Source organism: Gambusia affinis, linkage group LG24, assembly GCF_019740435.1.
Source record: "Gambusia affinis linkage group LG24, SWU_Gaff_1.0, whole genome shotgun sequence".
Classification (NCBI taxonomy): Eukaryota; Metazoa; Chordata; class Actinopteri; order Cyprinodontiformes; family Poeciliidae; genus Gambusia; species Gambusia affinis.
This window is the reverse complement of record NC_057891.1, coordinates 586,130-610,844: the sequence shown is the minus strand read 5'-3', so window position 1 is coordinate 610,844 and position 24,715 is coordinate 586,130. Positions and strand designations below refer to the sequence as shown.

The 24,715-nt window shown below is 45.7% G+C and overlaps 1 protein-coding gene across 4 annotated transcripts; it reads left to right on the top strand.

The window, feature by feature from the left end:
- Positions 1-1,147: 1,147 nt before the first annotated feature.
- LOC122826949 (prolactin receptor-like) lies at positions 1,148-23,385 on the top strand. 4 transcript variants are annotated; one of them, XM_044109359.1, is made up of 10 exons: positions 1,148-2,542; positions 3,525-3,770; positions 10,037-10,153; positions 13,846-13,984; positions 15,227-15,396; positions 19,301-19,479; positions 19,685-19,838; positions 19,924-20,011; positions 20,090-20,159; positions 20,251-23,385. In XM_044109359.1, exons 3-10 carry the CDS (start codon positions 10,072-10,074, stop codon positions 20,911-20,913), a joined length of 1,545 nt encoding a protein of 514 aa, XP_043965294.1. In that variant the 5' UTR covers positions 1,148-2,542; positions 3,525-3,770; positions 10,037-10,071; the 3' UTR covers positions 20,914-23,385. The 4 variants fall into 4 exon arrangements, with proteins under 4 accessions (XP_043965294.1, XP_043965292.1, XP_043965293.1 ...); XM_044109357.1 differs by lacking the exon at positions 3,525-3,770; XM_044109358.1 differs by lacking the exon at positions 3,525-3,770 and having other exon boundaries at positions 4,942-10,153.
- Positions 23,386-24,715: the final 1,330 nt, after the last annotated feature.

Below are 24,715 nucleotides of genomic sequence, written 5' to 3'. Positions count from 1 at the left end.
ATGTGACAGAAATGTTTGTTTGTTCTGATCCAAACAGGAAAACAACCAGAACCTGAAAACATGAACCCAAAGGTTCTGATCAGGGGTCTTCAAAGTGGGTCCTGGAGGTCCGGCATCCTGCAGGTTGTGGTACCAGCAGGTCCATGTTCTTCTCTAGTGACCCACCACTGGATCCAGGTCCACTAAACCAGGAAGAGACTGAAACATGCAGGAGCCTGGCCCTCAGGGACCCCTGGCCTAGTTAAAGGCCAGCTTCAGCATCTTCCAGACTTCAATGCTGAGATGTTGTTTTTGGAAAGCAGAGGTCAAAGGTCAGCAGAGGCGTGACAGAGCAGCACATCAGGTGTAATCTACACAAAAGGCTTTCAGGAGTTTTTCCCTCCTAATCCGACAGAAGTGGGATTAAAGCTGTTGCTTAGCGATGGTGACATCATCACTGACCCATTTCACAACGCATCATCATCATCATCATCATCATGAGCCGCCATGCTGCATGGAGGATGCCATGTTGGCGACCTGCTTCCTTTAGCGAATCCCTGGAGAGGCACCATGCTGCACCATCGCCATGGAAACACCCGGGCTCTAGAAGGAGGAAGTGACATCACACAACGCAGCAGCAACTTCCTCCTCTGATATTTAAGTTCTGGACGCACCAATCAGAAAACAGACCGGCTCTTTAAAGGTTCAGCAGAAGCAGAGGAGATCCTTTAGCACGGTTAGCTTCCTGCCACAAACCGGGCCGAGACCAGAACCTCAGCAGGACCACAACTCTGGGAACTGGGTCCAGTTCTGCTCCTAACCCTGGGCCGCCTCAGGTCCACAGGTCAAAGGTCAGGCAGGGGCGGAGCCACTGGCGTCACATGATACCGTCCATTGATTGGAGGACAGAAAACCGTCTCTACCTGAGACAAGAAGGAGACATGCTAACATGCTAACATGCTAGCTGTCCAACTGGCATAACGCTAGGGTGACCAGACGTCCTCTTTTTCCCGGACATGTCCTTCTTTTCAGACCTAAAAAAATGTCCGGGGGGAATTTAAAAACCGTCCGGGATTTTGGTCAAACACATTACAGAGCTTACAGTGCATTGTGATTACATTGCCACTCCGTTCCACTACTCCATTCCAGGTTTCTTTGTATGGTAAATTAGTCCCGCCCTTCTCCCCAAATCCAATCACGTTGCATTATGTGTGTGTGGGAAAAGTAAAGATAGCTGAGTTGACTTGTACACCAGCCGCTAGACTAGTTAAACCTTAAGTGTGACAGGCGATAGAACATGTGTGTTCGCCGATTCTACGGCAAAAATGCCTAAACAAAAGTGTTTACGGAGGAATTAAAGAAAAGATTCCCGTGCTTTCGTCAAGGTCGTGATCCCTATGAGGCGGAGTGTTTGATGTGTAAGTCAGGCACTAATGTGTCTGTGGCAAATAAAGGTGCCAACGACCTGCAAGTGCAGTGAATTCAGCAAAACACGTGAAAGCAGCCAGAGGCGAAAGCTCTTCGGCTAAAGTCACAGATTTCTTTGTGACAAAGTCAGACAGTGCAGCCGTCACTGCAGCAGAAGGAAGCTTTGCTTTCCATACTGTTGAGCAGTATACAGTTAAAGTTAGTAACGAGACACAATTTTTTTTTTCTTTTGTTTTGGGGGGGTTATAAAATAACCTTTTCAGAAACCCAAATCTGATCACCCTACATAACGCCATGTTGGGTGTTTGGGGTTAGCCCCTCCTTCCCAGTGATCCCAGTCAGGATAACTGGTTATGGAAACAGTCTCCCGAAGTGGGCAGCCATGTTGGGTTCTGGAGGAATCTGGACCGGCTCACCATTTAATTCACCTTGGAGGTTCTGATCTGTTCAGTCCATCTCTAGATCTTCATCTTTATGTATCTGTACCGGTTTCAGGTCAGCCTGTCTGGTTCTGCAGCCTGTGGCCGGAACAGTGCTGCCCCCTGCAGGCCGGTGGTGGAACTGCAGCTCAGTTAGCCTTACGTCACTCCGCACCTTTCAGGAACAAAACCTTCAGATCAGTTAGCAACAGAAATGATCCTTGAAGGTTTTCTGTTCATCACGTGCTAAATAATGAAGGGAACTTGTCATTGATGCCCCGCCCCCCACCTTATTTGGGCTGTGACGTCACGGGACGAAGCCACTAGTTGTGGAGGATTACTTGTTCTTTCAGCCACGAGCTGCAGAACAAGTGAAGCGGGTCTGATCTGGTCTTGCTGAGGTTCTGCAGAAGAGCCGCTGGTTCTTATCAGGCCGCCAGCCGCCGCCTCCAGGCCGCTTATCGCGCCGCTCCCCGGGCCGCAGGGCGGACGGAGGGGCGGGGGCTCCGGCTGGAGCCGGCGGATGACGCGGGGTCAGGTGGCGGCAAAGCTCCTCAGCGCGGGGGGGGGCTCGGCTCAGAAAGCTCGTCTCTGTCCGCTGGCAGCAGCAGCAGCAGCAGCTGCAGCAGCACCGACCTCTCCGGACCGACCGGGACTAAGCAGCGGGCAGCGGCAGCCCGGCCAGCAGCCTCCCAACGCGGCTTCAGCAGCTCCAGGTAAGGCCGCCGCTCAGCTGCGGCTCCGCGGACACAAGTTGAGCAGTTTGTCTGGAAAGCAGATTTAATGTGATTAACGAGCTGCTTCTGTCACCATGTTGTCTCACTTTGAAGTTGGAAGTTATGCAAGTTAAAGATTTTCTGTCCTGAATCCAGATTTCACCCTAAAACTAAAAGCTGAATCTGAGTTTCTTCTAAATGCTTTTCCATCTTTCCTCCATCATCAGCATCAGCAGCTGCTCCGCTTCATGAATTTGATGCCGGACTTTAATCACCTTCCCTCCTCTGAGCAGCAGCCGGGATCCTGTCAGATCAGAGCTGATCTTTATTCACACGGTTGTTGTGGAAACTTGAATCATTTATGGCCTGCAGAGCCTCAAACTGCTTCTGGTTTCATTTCAAGGCAGCCTGACGCTCAGTGTTCAGCTTCAACCAGTTTGACTGTTCAAGAATTATGTGGATATGGACTTTTATAGAAGCTGCTGACATTTTGATCCACTTTCTGCTCTAATATACTTCCAGATCAATCTGTTAATCTGATCTGACCCAGCTGCATCCAGACTATCACATCCATAAATGCAGCTCCAGCTCTGGTTTAAAATGTCTGATTTATGCTTTCATGCATAAATAAAGATCATCCCATTTCTTCCATTTCCCACAGGAGATTTTCAGAGGAAACCAGGAATGTCTGCTGTCCCTTTAAGAAGTCTCTGTCCTCTGATTGGCTGAATGTAGAAATCTGACATTATTTGTTTTGAAACTATTAAAATTTCCAGTTTAACCAGAATAACTGAAGGGTTTGAATGGTTAAAACCATTTAGTTTCCAATCATCAGACCAGATGATCTCTGGGTTCTAGAAACGGCAGAACCCGACTGGCTGTGGTCCGGATGGATTGTTTGTATTTTTCATGATCATTTATTGATGCTTGGAGCAGCAGGAAGCAGGAATGTTCTGGACCATAAAAATGGTTTTATCCACAGATGTTTGGGCCTCCGGCGCCGTCAGGAGCCGTTTGCCGTCACATTCCTGCTTCCTGCCCTCGGCGTCTCGTCTGCCTGTTCAGTGAAACGTCCCAAAGCCAAGATAATCTAATTGTCCTCGTTTGGAGGAAAACAGGGCAGGCGGCTGGAGCTCGTCTGTCCCAGCTGCTCTGGAATGACGACGTTCCTTCAGAACGCCAGCAGCAGGTCCGGAAGCGGTTCTGGTACCACGACTCCTGGGTTCGGGTGGGTAACGACGCACCGTCTGCTTACTTCTGAACTCTGACTCGGGTTAGAAAAGGATTTACAGAGCAATCGGTCCTGCTTACTGGGTTTGTTCCCCATCGTCTAGAGTAGTAAAGACGGAGAAGGAGCTGACACACACCGGTCCTGGACGAGGAAGGTCCAGTCTGGTTCCCATCAGAACCAGAAATGATCTAAATGAAGAAACGGTCAATGAGACAGTTGTGGTCAGTTCTTGGTCTTGGTCAGTTCTTGGTCAGGTCTCTGGGTCTTTTTGACTCTGCTGTTCCAGCTTTGCGGTGCGGTTCTGTCTGATTGGGTCGACACGAGGAAAAGCTGGTGAAGAGTAGATCTGCGTTGGTCACAGAGGACCAGGACCTTCAGTCTTTCATCCAGTCAGAAGATTTACCTTCCCGTCTAGAGACAACGCTCACCTTGGTTTTCATGAACAACCAGAACTTTCCAAGAACTCCTTTAGGAAGTTGAATCTTTCTGAAGGTGAAGGAGTAACGTCACCCATCAGGTGGTGGCGACACCTTCACCTGTCCTAACCCCCACAGCACAAGGTGTCTCCATCAGGCTTCACTCTCCATCTCTTACTGACCTCTGACCTCACCAGCTGTGATGTTAGTTCAGCAGGTGTTGATGCTGCCAGAAGCTTGGAGAAATTTTTCACACCTCGTCTTGTCATGGAGCCGACTGGTCAGACTGTCGGCAACGTCTGGAGAAATGAGCTGGTTGGCTGGTTGGTTAGTTAGTTGGTTGGCTGGTTGGCTGGTTGGTTGGTTAGTTAGTTGGTTGGCTGGTTGGTTGGTTGGTTGGTTAGTTAGTTGGTTGGCTGGTTAGTTGGATTTCTAGCTGTTCTGAACCTCCTGCTCTGGTTGGTGAAAGTCTCTTTAAATCAAACTAAATCTGCTCCGTCTTCCGTTGTGCTGCAGCGTTGGAGCAATCCGTTATGTAACTGCAGAAAGATTACCAAAACGTCAATAAGGGGAAAAGGGACATAAATATTTGAGCAGCTCTAAAAGCTTTGAGGAGAAAAGAATGGAGGCGGCTGGTTTGGTTTTTGTCGGGTTCAAACTTCTGATGTTTGGACCCGACATCAGAAGTCATTTCGTCTCTAGCAGGCCAAACACGAGATGACAACTAATCATGGTTCTGTTTGTCCATCCAGAACCAGAACTTGTTCATCAGTTTGGACCCTCAGCTGGTCTCCACCATGAATCCATCTGTGGGCCGCTGCTGGCCCGGTTCTGGTTCCTGATGAAGTAATCCCAACAGAACCGCATCATGGTTCAGGTCCGGAGGCCGAACCCGATTTGGTTGCCATGGAGACGTATCCATAAATGTGAGAAAATGAGTTATTTTAACAGCGCAGTGGGAAAAGGTCAAATGTGAATCAATATTAATAAACATTAATAAACATGAATAAATATTCAGAGCATTAAAGAGTAACTTTATTAAACTTTATTAACATGAAGAAACATTATTTTCCAGCGGGCTGTTTGAGGAAAAGCACCTAAAGTCGAATTTATTCTGAAGTGGTGTTTTGCAGTGGACTGCAGCACCAAGATGCTGCAGCACATTCTGAATCGATGAACTGATGGCAGAGCGCAGCAGCCAGGACCAGACGGTCTAATCAAAACCTGAGCATTTCAGCAGGTTCTGTCCAGTTTCTAAACAGAACCTCCAGCCGGATCCAGGATTCAACTGTCTGTTGGAAATCTCCCTCAGCATGACGCTGCCACCACCGTGCTGTGCTGCTGGGTTGGTGGTTTGCCCCCTGGTGGCCCGTCAGGCCTTTGGGGTCAGAGGTCAGACCGGTTCTGGTTCTGTTGGGAAGTAGCAGATGAGGGTGGGACTAAGCGAGATGTGATGGGGAAATGCCGCTGAGCCGACCTTTGACCTTTAAGGGAGAGTTTCAGGAAGTAGTCTGATCCACCTTGCCTTTTGAACCTTCCTCCTGTGTGATGAGGAGGCGGTAACCACGGCAACAGTTGGAGGAAGAAATGAAAATGTTCCAGTTTTGTTGCGCTGCAGCGGTCCAGTCAAAGTCCAGCCTGGGCTGATTTCATTTGGCTCGTTTTTCCTGGTCAGCTGGTCGGTCAGGCGGAACAGATGAACGGCACTCATAGCAGAGCTAATTAAATCAGCAGCAGGATTTCAATCCATATCTGGGATCTGATGAGACACACGGAGGGAAATTCCTCTGAATTCCCGACCCTGGAGGTTTGGATCGCTGCGGCCTTTAATTAGGCCCATGCAGAGTCCTTCAGCCAGATGATTAGATGATTAGATGATTAGATTAGCGTCTGCCAGGCCGGCGGCGCGCTCAGGCTAACGTCAGAACCCTGTGGACTCGGGACGGCGTCCATCACGTTGGCCTCAGTCGCTCCCCGACTTGATCTGATCTGCTTTTATTTATTCTGGAGAAGCGTCGCCTCGGGATCGGAAAGACCAGGAAGATTATGGGAATAAACAGCACAACGCCGTCAAGTCAGAGGCTCTAAGAAGCACAGACCCGTCTGACACCGAGACAGGAAGTGAGACTATCACAAAGCAGCAGTATTCAGTCAGAGGGCTCCTCAGATTTACTGCAAGACAGACTGCTACTGGAGACGCTTCGTAGCCACAGCATCATCAAAAACCACAACGATCTGAGTTCCAGCGTTTAAAGTCAGCTGATTTCAGGGAACTAGATGGTTGATCTAAATGTGAGCTAAAGACTAGCTGAACGTTTGTGCACTGTTGTTAGCAGTGAAGCTAACTGTTTCCCTGCTGCTGCAGCCTCACGTTGCTGCTGAAGGAAACGCAGCATCAAACAGCCGGCCGCCTTCTCTTCCTGGTCCGGACCGTTTTCTGCTTGCGCTCCTCCAGTTTCCTACCAGGAAGCAGCAGATATCCAGGAGCGGCGGCTAACACTGTTAGCTGTGACTGGGGCTGATGGGAGTTTTTCAGCTTGAAGCAGCTTTTGTTTCCTGATCAGCCGACATTCCTGACGTTTCCCTGAAGGTTCGGATCAGGCTTCCTGACAGAAATAGACCTGCTGCGTGTTCACAGTCACATGGAGCTTTAAGGCGCCGTTTGCCCCCAGGGCAGTTCTTTCTGCTCCATGTGAGAAGATCCCTGGAGGCAGGGCAGAATGAATGTTTCATAAAGCAGACATGTGACAACGCTGCGCATGTTCCCCCTCCTGACGATGATGCTAATGCTAATGCTAACGCTGAAACACCACAGAGACTCACATTTAACACGGCTTCACATTGAATTCAGCTTCACATTGAATTCAGCTTCACATTGAATTCAGCTTCACATTGAATTCAGCTTCACATTGAATTCAGCTTCACATTGAATTCAGCTTCACATGACCCAAACGGAGCGGACTGAATCTGGGAGAACCAGTGGAGAAAAAAATAAAATTTGACCAAAGGTGTCTGTTTCCATGGAAACCAGCGCCTGCCTGGGCCTCTGGGCAAGGCACTGCGGCCTTCAGGCCTGAGCTGGACTCTACCAGGAGAAAGATCCAGAACATGATGGAAAAACAATCAAAACCTGGAGGGTCAAAGGTCAGCGGAGGAATCCTGGAGCGCCGTGCCAAACGCTCCAAATTCATCCTGGAGACCCAAACCGGCAGCTGGGATCAGAACCAGAACATCCACAACCTAAAACAAGCTGAAACCAGCCCACATCACCAGACCTCCACCACCGTGCTGCAGGAGATGACCTTTGACCCTTCCCAGATTGGTGAGCAGCAGCAGTCACACTGAGGTCATCGCTGATTTCTGTCCTGATGCCAACAAACGTCTGTCAGCGGCAGAACAACACGGGTCGGGTCGGGTCGGGTCGGCGGTTCTTCCTGGTGAACCAGCAGGTTCTGGATCTGGTTCCTGTTGGGCAGAACCTGATCCGGTTTGAAGTCATGTCTCTGATTTAGAGCCTTTAATCTGCCTCTCAGATCCAGCAGGGATTATTCCTGGATTTGTTGCCGCTGCTCTCCAGGACGGGCTCGTGTTGCTGCTCGTGTTGCTGCTCGTGTTGCTGCTCGTGTTGCTGCTCGTGTTGCTGCTCGTGTTGCTGCTCGTGTTGCTGCGTTGCCATGCGAAGCTCCGCTGGCCTCGTTGACGGTCTGTTGAAGCAACTCCGGGTTTTCGTCTGCTGTCAGACGGAGCAGCTGGATCAGAGCAGCAGCAGCCAGACGCCTCACAGCCAGCTGCTGTTGCTGCAACAGGGGCAGGCCGGGGGAACGGAGGAAGTGGATCAACCTCTGAGCTGCAGCTGATCTGGTTTGTTGAACTGGTTAATCAGATCAGCAGCGGTTGTATTGGGTTCCTGCTGGTTCCCTGCAGGAGGAGAAAGAAGCGCCTGGCGTGACCTGTGACCCAGAGTCACCACCAGGTCAGGGCAACCTGCGGGGAAGCAGAGCAGCTCTGGTTGGTGGTGACCTGAACCCTCTGCTCCCCTTCAGGCTCCTTAAGACGTTAGCGGCGGCTAGCTTTAGCCAATTTGCAGCAGCAAGTTTCTTCACCTGAAGACCAGCAGCTTCCTGCTTCCTGCTTCCTGTTTCCTGCAGAACAAATAATTCAACTGGATCTCACTTCACCTGACCTGGACTGACCTGAGAACCGTCAGCAGCAGGAAGGACGAGACGAAACGTTTCTGATGAGACGAAACGACAAGAAGAGAAGAAAAAACCACTGAAATCAACTTGACAGACAGTTACAGCCAGAACGTATCCATGGCAACACAGTTACAGCCGGAACGTATCCATGGCAACACAGTTACAGCAACGTGTTGAGTTGCTTCTTTCAGTAGATCCTTAGAAAACAACCTGGAGGAGCAACATGACAGACAGGAATCCATCCAACATCCATCCATCCAACATCCATCCATCCAACATCCATCCATCCGATTCCGTTTTTTTCTGGCCTTACAGTCTAACTACAGTGAGTTGTTGATTTGCCTCTGGATTTCTGTGGGAGGGGAGAACTGGGAGAACTGGGAGAACTGGGAGCGTCACCTCTGATTCAGCTCCTTTTTTTCCAGCATTTAGTGTTTTTCTGGTTCAGAACCAGCAGGTCCAGACCTTCTACAAAAAGTGTCATGAAGGTTGGTGATCGTGTGTGCTGGTGCAGGAGAGCGTGACGTGTGTAAATCTGCTTGTTTGATGGTCTCCTGGTGTGTGTGTGTGTGTGTGTGTGTGTGTGTGTGTGTGTGTGTGTGTGTGTGTGTGTGTGTGTGTGTGTGTGCACTCCTCCCTGACCTGTCAGGCTGCATATGCTCAGCCTTCGCTCCAGTGGATAAGAGGATTACAGCTTTCCTCGCTCCCAGCTGCTCCATCTGAAGGAACCGGCTGCAGCTCAGGTTCTGGTTCAGGTCTGGTGGCTGGGTCTAATTCCTGGAACCCTCATAGATTAGTGAACATTGAGGTCGGTGACCAGCTGAGTGGATTACCCTGCAGTGGTAGGAAACAGTAGAAATGAGCTGAAAAGCATCTTTGTTGAGCAGTAATTCCTGAATGCTCCAGGTTTCTGTAAACTCTTAGAAAACAGGATTTGTGGAGCAGATTAAAAGTTTGTTTTGGAAATATTTGACGTTCTGATGTGAACTCTGAACTCCACCCAAACCAACATGGCGGCATGAGCAGCTAGCAGCTAGCATGCAGCGTTTCCAGACAGCAGAGTAAGGTCAGCTGGTTTTTGAATCATCTAATTATGAATTCAGATCTGTGGCCTTTGGTTGATCAATGCAGCAAGAACACAAATTATTAATAAATTCAGATGCTGAAGCAACGTTTTCATTAAATGTAGTTTTTATTTTTTACTGATTCTGTGTTTCCATGTTTGAACAGAATGAAAACCAGCCGAATGAAACCCGGTTGTACAGTAACTATTATTATTAGTATATTAATGTAACCATAACATTAAACTGTTAGTATTAATGTTAATACTAACATATATAAATGTTAGTATTAACATTAATAGGAATATTTCTGCTGCAGTCGATCCGTTCTGGTTTTCACGTCTCACACCGACAGACATTCCTGTGGAAACATCCAGAAATAATCTCTGCTTGTTTGTTTTGCTTGGGGAGCGCTAGCGCCCCCTGTGGGACGTTCAGGCCCGAGGAGGTGATGTTGAGTTTGAGGCTCAGAGGAAATCCGGCCGCCGCTCTGATGTGTCTCTGGAGGATTTCTTCTTCTGGTCCTTCAGGATCGTCAGACTTTCCCACAGCCGCCTGGAAGCGTCCTGAGCTCAGTGTGTCTGTTTCAGGTTAACGGACGGACGGACGGACGGACAGCGGCAGGATGCTGTGGCTGCTGTTCTTTCTGCTTCCTCTCGGGGGCAGCAGCAATGAGGAAGGCGCTCACAAGACCAAATTTGACAAAGGTGAGTTTCCTGCTACCCATTGGTTCATGAGCTGCTACGCTATGCTATGCTATGCTATGCTATGCTATGCTACGCTATGCTATGCTACGCTATGCTATGCTACGCTACACTACACTAAGCTATGCTAAGCTATGCTAGGTTTTAGACCAAAACATTAGCACGGTAGCTTCTGCCTCTATAGCAACATGGTGGCTGGAGAAGATGGTCAATATTAAATATTTAACCTTCAGCCTAATTAAAAGTTTTGATCATCAGCAGCCAAACATTCAGCTCAGGTTATTTTTAGAAATGGAAATGAACTCTGACCCTGTTCACAGAAAAAAACTAAAACAAACAAAAATTAGTTCAAAGCCACATAAAGCAACTTGGAATAAAAGACATAAACATTTTATAGTTTAATGCTTGAGAAACGTTTTTATTTTGCTGTGCAACACAAACTAGCTAGCAGTTAGCATTAAAGTTAAAATTAGACATTTTTACATGGTTCTGTAGATCCGGTCCACCCCGGACTCGGTCCTGTCGGTCCAGATGATAAACATTCAGCAGATCTGACATCTGATTGGCTGATTCATGGCTGGGTTTTTTTGCGCGCTGTGTCTTTAAATCTCTTTCTGCTCCTTTGGTTTCTGACCCGGTTCTACTCAGAACCAGTTACCGTCAAGTTCCTGATTTGAACTGCAGCCATTTGATTATCTAGTGAAACTACGTCTACGCTCCGCATCACAAGGAAAGCCGCCGTTTCTCTAATCATTTCCTGTTTCCTGTTTCCTGACCTCTGAGAGGTCAAATCACATGGACTTATTTCTGGAGACGTTCTGTCTCCATGGATACCATGTTGGATGTTCTGTCTCCAGGGACACCATGTTGGGAGGATGAGGGTTTGAGCTGCGATGAGGTCAGAGTTCCCAGAATGCTTTGCTCTGCCTGTTGCTGATCTTCTTAAGCTAAACACCAGGCCTTTGTTTGTTCCCTAACGGATTAGCCGCCGCAGCGCCACATGACTGCAGCGCTGCTCACAAAGAGACCTTCAGACTATTTCCTAATGGTCTCCATGGAAACGATGCCTTCGCTGCCCCTCAGAAACAAAACCTCTAGGCAGTATTAAACCAAACTTCAGGAAGAATTGTTTTGTGTCAAATGGAATGTTTTTTTTTTTAATTTGCACAAATATTTTGAAAAGTCGTTTAGCATGAGCTAACAGTCATTTAAAGCAGAAAAGCAACCATTGATATTGATTTATATTAACATCAATAATCAATACTTTGATTCTGATATATCTAAGCTAGCCAGCAGGCTAATGTTAGCATTGTTGCAAATGTTTTCCAACACGTTAGCATTTCCTGTAAATGTTGACGTTGACTTTGCCTTCAGTCATAGCAGACTGCTAATGTTAGCGGACATGCTAGTGTTAAACTGCAGGCCAGTTATAGATAACCGCTAAAGTACGCTAATATACAAGCTAATATACAAGCTTCAATCAGTGTTAGCTACTGTTAGCGTACATGCTGATGCTAGCATTTCTGCTAATAACATGACGTTATGTTAACCCTAACCCAAGGCTATGTGCTTGCTAATAGCTAACGTGTTAGCACAGCTGATAGTTTCAGCTACTTCTGCTAGCATCAGATTAGTAGCTTGATAACTATCATGTTACCTAATGTGAGCGTAACGCGTAACAAAATGCTTACTGTTAAGAGCAGCATGCTAATGCCAGTGTTTTGTTAACTTTATTATTTTCCAAACTAAATTTCTGATTTGTTGGTTGTAAAGGAAGTTATGGAAGAACAAAATAAAAGCTGAATCTTTGCTTTAGCTTTAGCCAGTCGCTCCTGTCGCGCTCTGCCCTTTGGATGTTTCCTCATCATTTCTCATTATTTGACTTTGACACAAAACATAAAGGGCTAAATTTAAAATTTGTTTGAAAAAGGTTAGAGTAAATGTTTTTTAGTGTTATTATATGTTTGCATCTTTCAATTATGGCTCACATTTAACTTGGAAATTAAAGTGCATTTTAAAAAGCTTCCCTGTTCATTTGAAGCGGTTGAATCTGCGTCGTAGCGACGGCGTCCGGCTCTGATTTACATTCATTCCTGGCTCTGGCTGTGGTTGAGGTGGGAGCTGATTAAATTAGAAATGGATTTAGTGGAAGCGCAGCGGGGAGCCGTGACGGCTGCTAATTGATTTCTGCTCCTGCGCCGCTGGGCGTTAGCGACCGTTTGGCTGCGACTGTTGCTGACTCAGAATTAGCCGCTGTTATCAGCAGCGCGGCTGGTTTCCCTGCAGGAGGAACGGCTCTGTGAAATGTGAAGTTTAAAACAAACTCAGATAAAATAACGGAGGAATAGTAATGTTAGCATCTGCAGCCTGTTTGGGTTCAAATCTCAACTTATCGCAGAAACAAAGTTTGCAGATGTGGCTTGATTTTTTATTTTTTTTATTTTGGACAGTTGAAGTTTGGATGACAGTTTTTATCATCAGATTTAAATATTTTCTGACCTGCTATCATAGATATTCATGCACAGTTTAATCACATTCGCTGCATTTACAGTTTTGGTTCAGATGTCTGCATTTACAAATGTTTATATTTAGGTAGAAATTTTCAAGTGATTTCTGAAACATTTTTTATTTGTTTTGTGTCGAACCCTTTGTTAAAACATGTCGGGTCCATAAAGCCTGTCTGGTTGCAGCATTTCTGTCCTGATGGATCATGAAAGATTCTCTGTTCTCAAACGTTTCACATTAAAGCGCCGCAGCTCTGAAGAACTTTAAAGGATTTTGTTTCCTGTGAACGGAGGCAGAGAGGCGCCGCTTTCACCCCATCGATATGGAATCAATAATCTGTGACGAGACTTCAGCTGCTGGTTCATCTGCAGAACGGCTGAAAATACACAACATGCTGTTTTACAGGGTCAAAGGTCAGGGTTAGGCAGAGAAATCTGACATCCTGACGACTTTATGGACCCAGAGGACGTTCTGCTGAGACAGACCGGACCGATGCCCAGTGGCGCCCCCAAAGGCAGAAAGAGGACGATGCTCAGTGAGACTTTAACTAGGACAAACTAAAACTGAGCAATCTCAAGAAATGACTAGAAATACTTAGCTCCTAGCTTAGCAGCACAGAAAACCCTGAGTCTCTGGAGAGACGCTAAGGCTAACCCCCAGAGATGCTAAGGCTAACCCGCAGAGACGCTAAGGCTAACCCGCAGAGACGCTAAGGCTAACCCGCAGAGACGCTAAGGCTAACCCGCAGAGACGCTAAGGCTAACCCGCAGAGACGCTAAGGCTAACCCACAGAGACGCTAAGGCTAACCCACAGAGATGCTAAGGCTAACCCACAGAGATGCTAAGGCTAACGTTTTAGCTCTGATAAAACCTCCCAATGCAGAAATCTTGAAATCCTGTAAAATGTTTAGTTTTCTGTAAAAGTTGGAGCTGCTTCCTGAAAAGCTTCAAATTAAAAGTATAAAATAAGAAAGTTGCTTAAAACCAGAGAAGTTTAAGGTATTTTTCATAACCATCACAAACGTAAAGGTACAGTTTAGTTCATTTTTCCAGAGTAGCTCAAATGGGTTATTTTGGTTGTTTATGAAAACTGAGCCGATTTTTTTTACAGCTTTTTTTACAGTGTGATGCTGAACATTTTCAATGTTTTCCAGTGTTTGTGTGTTTAACGTGGGCCTGTGTTCCTCCAGGAGACTCTGGGGACATTGGGGCCCCCGCAGCCTCCAGGCCTCAGATCTACTACTGCCGCTCCCCCAACATGGAGGTCTTCACCTGCTGGTGGCACCCGGTGGAGCAGCAGGCCGTCTACGTCCTCACCTACTCCAAAGAGTGAGTCTGGACTTCCTGTCGCTGGGCTGACGGTGGCGCTAGCGGAGCAGCGACCTGCCAGGTTTCTGGGTCATGTGAGCGCGGCGCGTTAAGCCTCCTGCTCTGCTCTGAAGCTTTTAAGGGTCGATATGTGGAACTGGGCCGGTCTCACGTGGGCCGGCTGCCAGGCGGCCGCCGCTAATCAACGCAGATTGAATTGCTCCCCAACCCCAGATGGTGCGGCCGCTCAGACGCTTCGATTGTGGTGGTTCTGCTGCTGCTGCGTCTCCACAGATTAAAATCTGCTGAAAATGAGCAAATCATCTGATTTCTGCTTTGACAGCATCAGCCTGGTTTGGTTAGAAACTGATGGACATGCAGACCAATCCATGCTGCGGTTCTGCTGCTTCCAGCCTCAGGAAGGTTCTGGTTCTGTCCGTTACAAACCCGGCAGTTCCCATCACGGCGGGAACCTGCTGACGTCCGAGTCGCCTGCAGCACTCTTCCGTGACTCGTGTCATCGGCAGGGACGGACTTTAATTAGACCGCGTTAACGAGTCTGAGGCGCTGCGGTCATGGCAACGGAGAAACATCTTCCATTAGCCGGCAATTAATTGGCAATGGGCAACAGCAACGGCGCCAATCAACTCCACAGCTGGCCCTGAAACCAGTTCAGCTGCTTTTACTGGTTTCTCCATGTCTGAGTGGGGCTGAGTGATGGTCCATGATTACCGGGTTAGTTCATATAAACCGGTTTTAGTTCGTTTAAACTGGTTTAGTTCATATAAACTGGTTTAGTTCATTTAAACTGGTTTAGTTCATATAAACCAGTTCAGTCCAGATTTTGGTTGTATTTCTGTCTCCAGGTTTTTTAGTTCCTCTCATGGTTTTTGGTCAGTTTTTGTTTCTTTTTTTAGTATTTTTCTGGTTTTGGGTTGGTTTGACCTCTGACCCCTGTTGATTTGTGCAGGTTGTAAATATCAGATTATCGGTTCTGCTCTGGATGAAATAATGAAACTGTTCTCAACCTGTGATCTGATATCTGGCAGCTTTATGCTGAGTCGGCTGTAAAACTGCAGAGATTTTATCTTCAGTCACTGGTCATTTTATAGAATCAGCCTCTTGTCTGTGTGGGATTAAATTTAATCTGTTAATCTGCTGCCTGCGTCTTTACCTTCAGGGGATCTGACCTCATCCTGCTGGAGGAACAAAACCTCCAACCAGAGATGATCTGGACTGACCCCATCTTCCTCTGCCTTTCAGTACCGGACCCCAACTGGAGTGTCCAGATTACACATCCGGCGGTCTCCACAGCTGCTACTTCGACAAGAGCCACACGTCCATCTGGACGTACTACTGCATGACGGTGACGGCCATGACGCCCCACAGGAACTACACGTCCCAGCAGCACTGCCTGGACGTGGTAGAGATTGGTGAGCGCTGGATTAGCCTGGATTATAGCCAATAAGGACCAGACTCAGACTGGATTATATCCAATAAAGACCGGACTCAGGCTGGATTACACTGGATTATATCCATTAAAAACCAGACACAGACTGGATTAGCCTGGATTATAGCCAATAAGGACCAGACTCAGACTGGATTACACTGGATTATATCCATTAAAAACCAGACACAGACTGGATTAGACTGGATTGTATTCAATAAAGACCGGACTCAGGCTAGATTAGACTGGATTAAACCAGTGAGGATTATAGTCTTTCCTGCATGGGTCCATGCTGTTGCTGTTGATTTTAATCCAGGATTATATTTCCAGATTATAATCCACCATTTTACTGCCACTGTCCTTCAGTTTGAAGTTTGTGAAAGTTTTAATCTGCAGATCTAATCCAGCAGCGAAAAGAGATTATCAGCTCCCTGGATGACCTTTGACCCTTTGTTTTGTCAATCAGCTTTGACCCAAAGCAGAAAGTTGTTGGATGTGTCATTATAATCAATAATAGTTATTATTATTGTTGTCACTGGATGTGGCAGAAATCAGTTTTAAATCTTCATCCTGAACTTTTCTTGGTTTGTTCTGTTAAATCCTTCATCATCATCATCATCATCATCCTCTGCAGCTTCATCTCTCTATCAGGAACAAACAACCTGATGTTGTTGGGATCGGTCTACTTCCTGGACCAGCCACAGGCCGTCTGTGAGGATTATCGGCGCTGCCATGCGGTTGCCATAGTGATTGCTGAGCTTGTCTCAGACGTTTCTTATCAGGCGGCCCCAGAAAGGTCACGTCTCCTCATGTTGGAGCTCATCCAGGAAATGTCAGCCTGAGCTCTGAGTTTATGTCTCGACTCAGATGGAGTTTAAAAACAGATTATCACAGAATAATCCATCATTTCATAACTAGAACAGGACAACAGACAGCAACAGTTTAGCTGTTGGTTAGCTGGAGCAGATGAAGAGTCAGTATGTGATGCCAAACAAGCTCCAGCAGAAATCCGCAACTTCAGTTGCTGCTGAAGATCAGCGGCAATTTCACAAAGTATGGACCAAGTTAAGAACAAAATAAACCAAATCTTGATGCTTGAGAGAAAATCCAGGCAACAGACGGAGAAAAACCAGGAGAACATGAACAGGTTGACCCAGTAAACCTGGTCTAACGAGGATCGGGCCGGTTCCTGTTTCTGAGACGAGTCACTGACGTTAGGCTGCTGGTGGAGGCAGAGCCCTGTTACTGGGTCAGGTGGATGACAACGTTGTCTTGGTTCCATTGTTTCTCTTGGTTCATTTAGTTCTCTTGGTTCATTTAGTTCTCTTGGTTCATTTGGTTCTCTTGGTTTATTTAGTTCCCTTGGTTCATTTAGTTCCATTGTTTCTCTTGGTTCATTTAGTTCTCTTGGTTCATTTGGTTCTCTTGGTTTATTTAGTTCCCTTGGTTCATTTAGTTCCATTGTTTCTCTTGGTTCATTTAGTTCTCTTGATTCATTTAGTTCCCTTGATTCATTTGGTTCCCTTGGTTCATTTGGTTCATTTAGTTCTCTTGGTTCATTTAGTTCTCCTGGTTCATTTAGTTCTCTTGGTTAATTTAGTTCCCTTGGTTCATTTAGTTCTCCTGGTTCATTTAGTTCTCTTGGTTCATTTAGTTCCCTTGGTTCATTTAGTTCTCTTGGTTCATTTAGTTCCCTTGGTTCATTTAGTTCTCTTGGTTCATTTAGTTCTCTTGATTCATTTGGTTCCCTTGGTTCATTTGGTTCATTTAGTTCTCTTGGTTCATTTAGTTCTCTTGGTTCATTTTGTTCTCTTGGTTCATTTAGTTCTCTTGGTTCATTTGGTTCTCTTGGTTCATTTAGTTCCCTTGGTTCATTTGGTTCTCTTGGTTCATTTAGTTCCCTTGGTTCATTTAGTTCTCTTGGTTCATTTAGTTCTCTTGGTTCATTTGTTCTCTTGGTTCATTTAGTTCCCTTGGTTCATTTGGTTCATTTTGTTCCCTTGGTTCATTTAGTTCCCTTGATTCATTTGGTTCCCTTGGTTCATTTGGTTCATTTAGTTCTCTTGGTTCATTTAGTTCTCCTGGTTCATTTAGTTCTCTTGGTTAATTTAGTTCCCTTGGTTCATTTAGTTCTCCTGGTTCATTTAGTTCCCTTGGTTCATTTGGTTCTCTTGGTTCATTTGGTTCTCTTGGTTCATTTGGTTCTCTTGGTTCATTTAGTTCCCTTGGTTCATTTGGTTCTCTTGGTTCATTTGGTTCTCTTGGTTCATTTAGTTCCCTTGGTTCATTTAGTTCTCTTGGTTCATTTTGTTCTCTTGGTACATTTAGTTCCCTTGGTTCATTTAGTTCTCCTGGTTCATTTAGTTCTCTTGGTTCATTTAGTTCCCTTGGTTCATTTAGTTCTCTTGGTTCATTTAGTTCCCTTGGTTCACTTAGTTCCCTTGGTTCATTTAGTTCTCTTGGTTCATTTAGTTCCCTTGGTTCATTTAGTTCTCTTGATTCATTTGGTTCCCTTGGTTCATTTAGTTCTCTTGGTTCATTTAGTTCCCTTGGTTCATTTAGTTCTCTTGGTTCATTTTGTTCTCTTGGTACATTTAGTTCCCTTGGTTCATTTAGTTCTCTTGGTTCATTTAGTTCTCTTGGTTCATTTAGTTCCCTTGGTTCATTTGGTTCTCTTGGTTCATTTAGTTCCCTTGGTTCATTTGGTTCTCTTGGTTCATTTAGTTCCCTTGGTTCATTTAGTTCCCTTGGTTCATTTGGTTCATTTTGTTCCCTTGGTTCATTTAGTTCTCTTGGTTCATTTAGCTCTCTTGGTTCATTTGGTTCTCTTGGTTCATTTAGTTCTCTTGGTTCATTTAGTTCCCTTGGTTCATTTAGTTCCCTTGGTTCATTTAGTTCTCTTGGTTCATTTAGCTCTCTTGGTTCATTTAGTTCTCTTGGTTCATTTAGTTCTCTTGGTTCATTTAGTTCTCTTGGTTCATTTGGCTCTCTTGGTTCATTTGGTTCTCTTGGTTCATTTAGTTCTCTTGGTTCTTTTAGTTCCCTTGGTTCATTTAGTTCCCTTGGTTCATTTAGTTCCCTTGGTTCATTTAGTTCTCTTGGTTCATTTAGTTCTCTTGGTTCATTTAGTTCCCTTGGTTCATTTAGTTCTCTTGGTTCATTTGGTTCTCTTGGTTCATTTAGCTCTCTTGGTTCATTTGGTTCTCTTGGTTCATTTGGTTCATTTAGTTCCCTTGGTTCATTTAGTTCTCTTGGTTCATTTGGTTCTCTTGGTTCATTTAGCTCTCTTGGTTCATTTGGTTCTCTTGGTTCATTTGGTTCATTTAGTTCCCTTGGTTCATTTAGTTCTCTTGATTCATTTAGTTCCCTTGATTCATTTGGTTCCCTTGGTTCATTTGGTTCATTTAGTTCTCTTGGTTCATTTAGTTCTCCTGGTTCATTTAGTTCTCTTGGTTCATTTAGTTCCCTTGGTTCATTTAGTTCTCTTGGTTCATTTAGTTCTCCTGGTTCATTTAGTTCCCTTGGTTCATTTAGTTCTCTTGGTTCATTTAGTTCTCTTGGTTCATTTAGTTCTCTTGGTTCATTTAGTTCTCTTGGTTCATTTAGTTCTCTTGGTTCATTTAGTTCCATTGGTTCTCTTGGTTCATTTAGTTCTCTTGGTTCATTTAGTTCCCTTGGTTCATTTGGTTCTCTTGGTTCATTTGGTTCTCTTGGTTCATTTGGTTCTCTTGGTTCATTTAGTTCCCTTGGTTCATTTGGTTCTCTTGGTTCATTTGGTTCTCTTGGTTCATTTGGTTCCCTTGGTTCATTTGGTTGACACCATGTTGACACACGACACCAGGTGTGTTGGTCCTCCAGACCCCCCCTCATGCAGTCTCTCTGCCCTCCAGTGGAGATGGAGGCTCCTGCCAACCTGAGCGTCTCCCTGAGGGACGCCGGCGGCGACGAGGTGGGCCACAGCACGCTGCTGTCCTGGACGTACCCGGCTCCTGAGGTCCTGCGCGAAGGCTGGATCACTCTGGTGTACGAGCTGCAGTACCGACGCGTCGGCGAGGACGACAACTGGAAGGTACGCGGCCGGGTCAGCAGGTCTTTGCTTCTCTTGAAACCAACAGTACCTTGTAGAAAAGAACTCTGGACGGTTGGGTCCGCTTCATGGTGCTTCTGAAGAGGATAATCCGTTTGTGTTCCTCTGGGTCCACTGAGCTGACCGGTGACCATGGAGTGCCGGCTGGTAACTTGGGTCACGCTGAACGTTTCGAATCTGTTCCCAGGCCAAGCATCCTCTGCGGGAGCCGCATGTGGAGCTGTTCGGCCTGCGACCCGGTGACTACGTGGTTCGGGTCCGCTGCCGCTCCCACAACTCCCGGCTGTGGAGCAAATGGAGTGCCACGCTGCTCGTGAGCGTCCCCAACAGGCTGCCTGCAGGTATGACTTGGGGTTTCCATGGCGACCGCCTGAGTCTGAAAAAATTGTTTCTAAATCTGAAGTGAGTTAATGTTCTCCTGTGCAGGTAAAGTCCTGGTTCTGGTTCTGGTGGTGGGAGTGGGAGCCGTGGCTCTGCTGGTCATCGCCTTCGGAGTGATTCCTCAGAGCAGGAGGTGAGGAAACTTCACGGTGCTTCCAGAGAGGGCGCCACCTTCCTGTTGAAGACTCCATATTCTGCTTTGTCCCTCCAGAATAAAAGACTACTTCCTGCCGCCCATTCCCAAGCCACGGATCACAGGCATTGACCCTCTGCTTCTGAAGGTGATGCATCCTGGGAAATGTAGTGGCGTTATTCTGCTTTGTCTCCTAGATTTGACCCTGTCCGGTCCTTGTCTTGTCTTTCTGTCCCCAGAAGGGTAACTTTGATGAAATCAACCGTCACTTCAGTAACTTCCATGGCTACCGGCCTCCCAGTTACTCGGTGGAGTTGTGGGACCAGGTGAGCGCTGATGGGATTTACCTGAGCACGCCGCGAGACTGTGGCATCCTGGACAGAGACAGGGGAACGTCGGTCGCCATCCAGAACCTGTTTCCTGTCCAGAACTCGTCGCCGTACGTCTGTGGCACGCCGCCGTACTGTGCCGTGCCGCCAGAGGCCTTCGCTGCACTGCAGGACGCCCCGTCTCCGTGGCAACAACCTGAGACGGCTTTCATTTCCGGGTCAGACTACAGCACGATGGTGCGCCTCGGCGTTCCTGACGCCTCCGTCTCCGCTCCAGATCCGGGCCGCGCTCCGGTCCAGGACTTCTACACCTGCGTTCAGTTGATGAGGGACAGCGGCGAGGTCCACTTGGTGCCGTGTCTACCGGCGCCGTACTGCCACGACTTCTTGCTGCCACCGGTTCCGGACGCCGCCAAGCGAGAGGAGGAGGAGAAGAAGAGCAAGAGGCTGGCCGAGTACCAGGCCCGGAAAAACGCAGCGAAGGACGACGACGATGACGACAGGAGCAACGCCGCCGACCCACTGCTGCCTGTCAGCCCAGACGACACCAGAGGATCGGAGGGCCGGTTCTGATCCGATGTTCTGCCCCGCTCTGTTTTTGCTAACCCTGTTAGCCAAAGCTCAGACTGCGTTGGAAACTGTCGGCAGCCATGTTTACTGTGGGTGTGAAAAACCCAATTATTGATGCATTCATGTTTCATCCAACTAGACGTTTATAACAAGACATTGAACTGGTTCTGGTTCTGGTTCTGGTCACGTCCACCAGTCACTCCACCCAGGAGGAGCTGGACTTCCTGAACTCTTCTTCTTTGTTTTAATGCCATACTATAGGAAGTATTAACGCCACCTACTGGTCAGGAGTCTGGACTACATCGCTGTGCATTCTGGGTACTGTAGTCCATTTGAAATGGGCCAGGATATTTCAGGGTTTCAGGCTTCGTCTTTCTCAGGAAACAGGAAGTGGTGGTGCTGGTCGGAGAGGGTTCTGGTTCTCTACGTCCAGAACCTCCTGGGTTTTTTCCCGTTGTTTTGCCCACACTTCACTCTGATAAAACCTCATTTTATTCCCACTTCACTCTTCAGAAGCACTCTCCTTAATGATCCATGTGCAGGGATGTGAATCGGTGATTACCCAGAACATGAGAGGAATCTAAGTGGGTTTTTAAGGTCCAGTTGTGTCATTATCATTTTTAATACCAGCAGATTCCATAAAACCGCTAAAATTCAGCACATGATGTCCAGTTTTCCCAGAATGATGATTGAACTGAATTATTAGTAGTTGTAGTCAAACCTGTGTGTCTTTATGATCCAAAGCAGTGTATAGCTAGCTGTCTCTTTAAACACAGCACACGTCTATTTTTCTAAGAAACCACTGCAGCTCTGTGTGACTCTGTTAGCATAGCATGTTTAGCGCTCCGTGACCGATCTCAGGTAGACTCCATTCACCCTCAGACAGCGAAGAGACACAGAAACAAGGTCTGGCAGGAAATAGGAGGAACATGGGGGCGGGGCTTCATCTGTTTTACTTCCTGGTTTGCTCTGCTGCCAGGTTCCTGCAGTCTGGAAAGTCTGGAACTGGATTTTAGTGTTTCCAGGTCTGGATTTGTGTGGGAAAAGAAAGAATAATTATTGAAAATGTTTCCATTTTCAGTGTTAATTTGCTATTTTGTCCCTTATGTCCTTCCGTATTTTCTTCGTTTTTTGTTACTGAAGCTAGCCTCCTCAGATGTTGATGTTAGCTCCACCCACTGCAGACCTGTTCAAGGCCACCTGGCTGCAGCAAGCAGGAAGGGCGGGACGGACTGCTGTCAGTCTCAGACCTTGATTGGAAATGGGACCATTGCACTCCAGAAGTGAAGGAGGGGTTATTTCCTATATTGTCCGTGGCATGCCGTTTTTATTTTTTTAAATCTTTGATTTATTGTTACCTGTTGGAAGGATTTTCACTCTCAGCATGTATTTGAACTTCTCTCTTTTATTTACTTCAGCTTAGTTTTTAACAAACTCTGTAGCTTTCTGTGAACTTCTAAATCTGCTCTTTAGTTGCACCTTTTCGGGTCTGATACTGCCTCTAGTGGTGTGGGGATGGTAACACAACTAATATAATTACATTAATAAATCAGAATCCCACAGAGTCTTTATTATTTACTATTAATTTCAGAATTTCTGGAACTGTAAAAGATAAATTATCTTCTAAAACACCATATTTTTCCATTTTCTTCAGGATGTAGAGCTGATAGGCTCTACATCAGCTGGTTGACGTCTTTTCTGTTTCTGCAGTATTTTTAGCGTTTGCTCCCAGTATTTTTAGAAAATTGTGCCAAATGTTCCTTCATGCACAAAAGCAGAGCCACTAACATTCCTTCAGTTGGTTAAAAACTGTAAGCACAACCTCGTAGATAACCTCGTGACCTTTTGGTGTTTGATGTGAGCCCAGTGAATGACCAGGGACCAGAGACCTTAGGACTCTGTCGTGTTGTTTTGTCTCTGTGGTCGTTTCTCGTTGTGCCTTTTGTCTCTCAGTGGTATTTTATACCACTTCGTCTCCTCTGGTAGCTTCTGATGGGCGAACGCCTGCAGGTTGTTACAGGAAGCTGGTCGTTACAGGATGTTGCTTTGTGGCGGGAAAAATATCTCATTGTTTGTCAATGAAACATCTTTGGATGTGAGGCAATAAAAACTCTTGGATTTGTTTTTGATTTTCTTGAATTGTTGAAATGTATTGATTGTAAGTTGAATGGTGACTTTTGGTGCCAATGCAATAGTAGTGATCAATGAGTAACAATGTTCAGACGATAATCTGGACCTGGATCAAATGAACTGAAAGTTTCTAAATGAACTGTACCTGAGTCTGATCCTGGAGAAAAAGACTTTTATTTCTTGTGATAATGTTGTATCATTGATTTGTGGACCTGGAAGCGTTTTTCTGTCTGTTTTCAGGGTTCATGTTGACCTTTCACCTCCTCTGTAGCGCCGTGTTGTTACAGATTTGTCGTTGGCTTAAAGTGCTTTTCCATCAGAGTAAATAAAGTTGCTCATTCTCACCTCCGTGCCTCTGTTTGCCTCTGACTCTCAACAACTACGACTATCAGGTAAGATGCAGCAACTTATTTTTAGTAGAGGAATATCTGAGATTTCTGTTGGTTGCCATGGCGACTGGAGAATATAATCCTTAATCAGTCACTGCATGAGAATGATTCTTCATGTATCTACTGCTAACTCATCGTTAGCTGCAGCTAATGTGCCTTTAGCTACTGAACGTGTCTAACTGCGGGAAACGAGTCTTTATCTACTGCTAACTCATCTTTAGCTGCAGCTAACGTGTCTTTTGCTGCGGCTAATGTGTCTTTAGCTGCGGATAATGCATCTTTAGCTACCGCTAACGTGTCTTTTGCTGCGGCTAACACGTCTTTAGCTGAGGGAAACGTGTCTTTAGCTACTGCTAACTCATCTTAAGCTGCGGCTAACGCATCTTTTACTGTGTCTAATGCATCTTTAGCTACTGCTAACTTATCTTTAGCTGCGGCTAATATCTTTAACTGGCTAATGTGTCTTTAGCTGTGGATAATGCATCTTTAGCTGCAGCTAACGTATCTTTTTCTGCGGCTAATGTATCTTTTAATGCAGCTAACACGTGTTTAGCTGCTGCTAATGCGTCTTTAGCTATGGCTAACTCATCTTTAGCTGCGGCTAACGCGTCTTTAGCTGCAACAGCTGCAGTTTGAAGACATTTATCTTATCTTGAGTGACATCATCATCAATCTGTAGAACAATCTAAAAAAAAAAATCTTCAGTAGAAATAGCGATTCTATAAAAAGTTATCAAAATACCTTTTTAGTGTAAAATCCATCCCGAGTTTGTTTCCAGGTTTCAGATTATTAATCTGATAATCAATCTAAATATTTTCATTCAGCATCGATGTTTTGATGGAACAGAAACAGATTATTAACCTGTTATTAATTATTAATCAGAGTTTCTTTGAAAATCAGATCAATGATGAAAATTGGAACTTTCAGTGGAAAAACATCAAATATAATAAATACATATATTTATTACATGTATTTAATAAATTGTATTGCATGAATGTAACTAGTGTAATAAAATATTTTGATGGGTATCATTAAGAAAAAATTAACATTTTAAAAAATCCATTAGATGCTTTTAAATTTACATCAACAAACCAAAATTAATGACAATAAAATATTTTTCTGTCTTGGTGAGAGATTTCCTTCGTTCTTATGACAATAATTGATGATGAAAATTTAATCTGTTTTTAGGACAGAAAGATAAAATGACCTCTGAAAGGAAAATAAAAAGGTGAATAATCTGTTTGGAAACCGTGAATTTACATTCTGACAGGAAAAGAACCATTAGA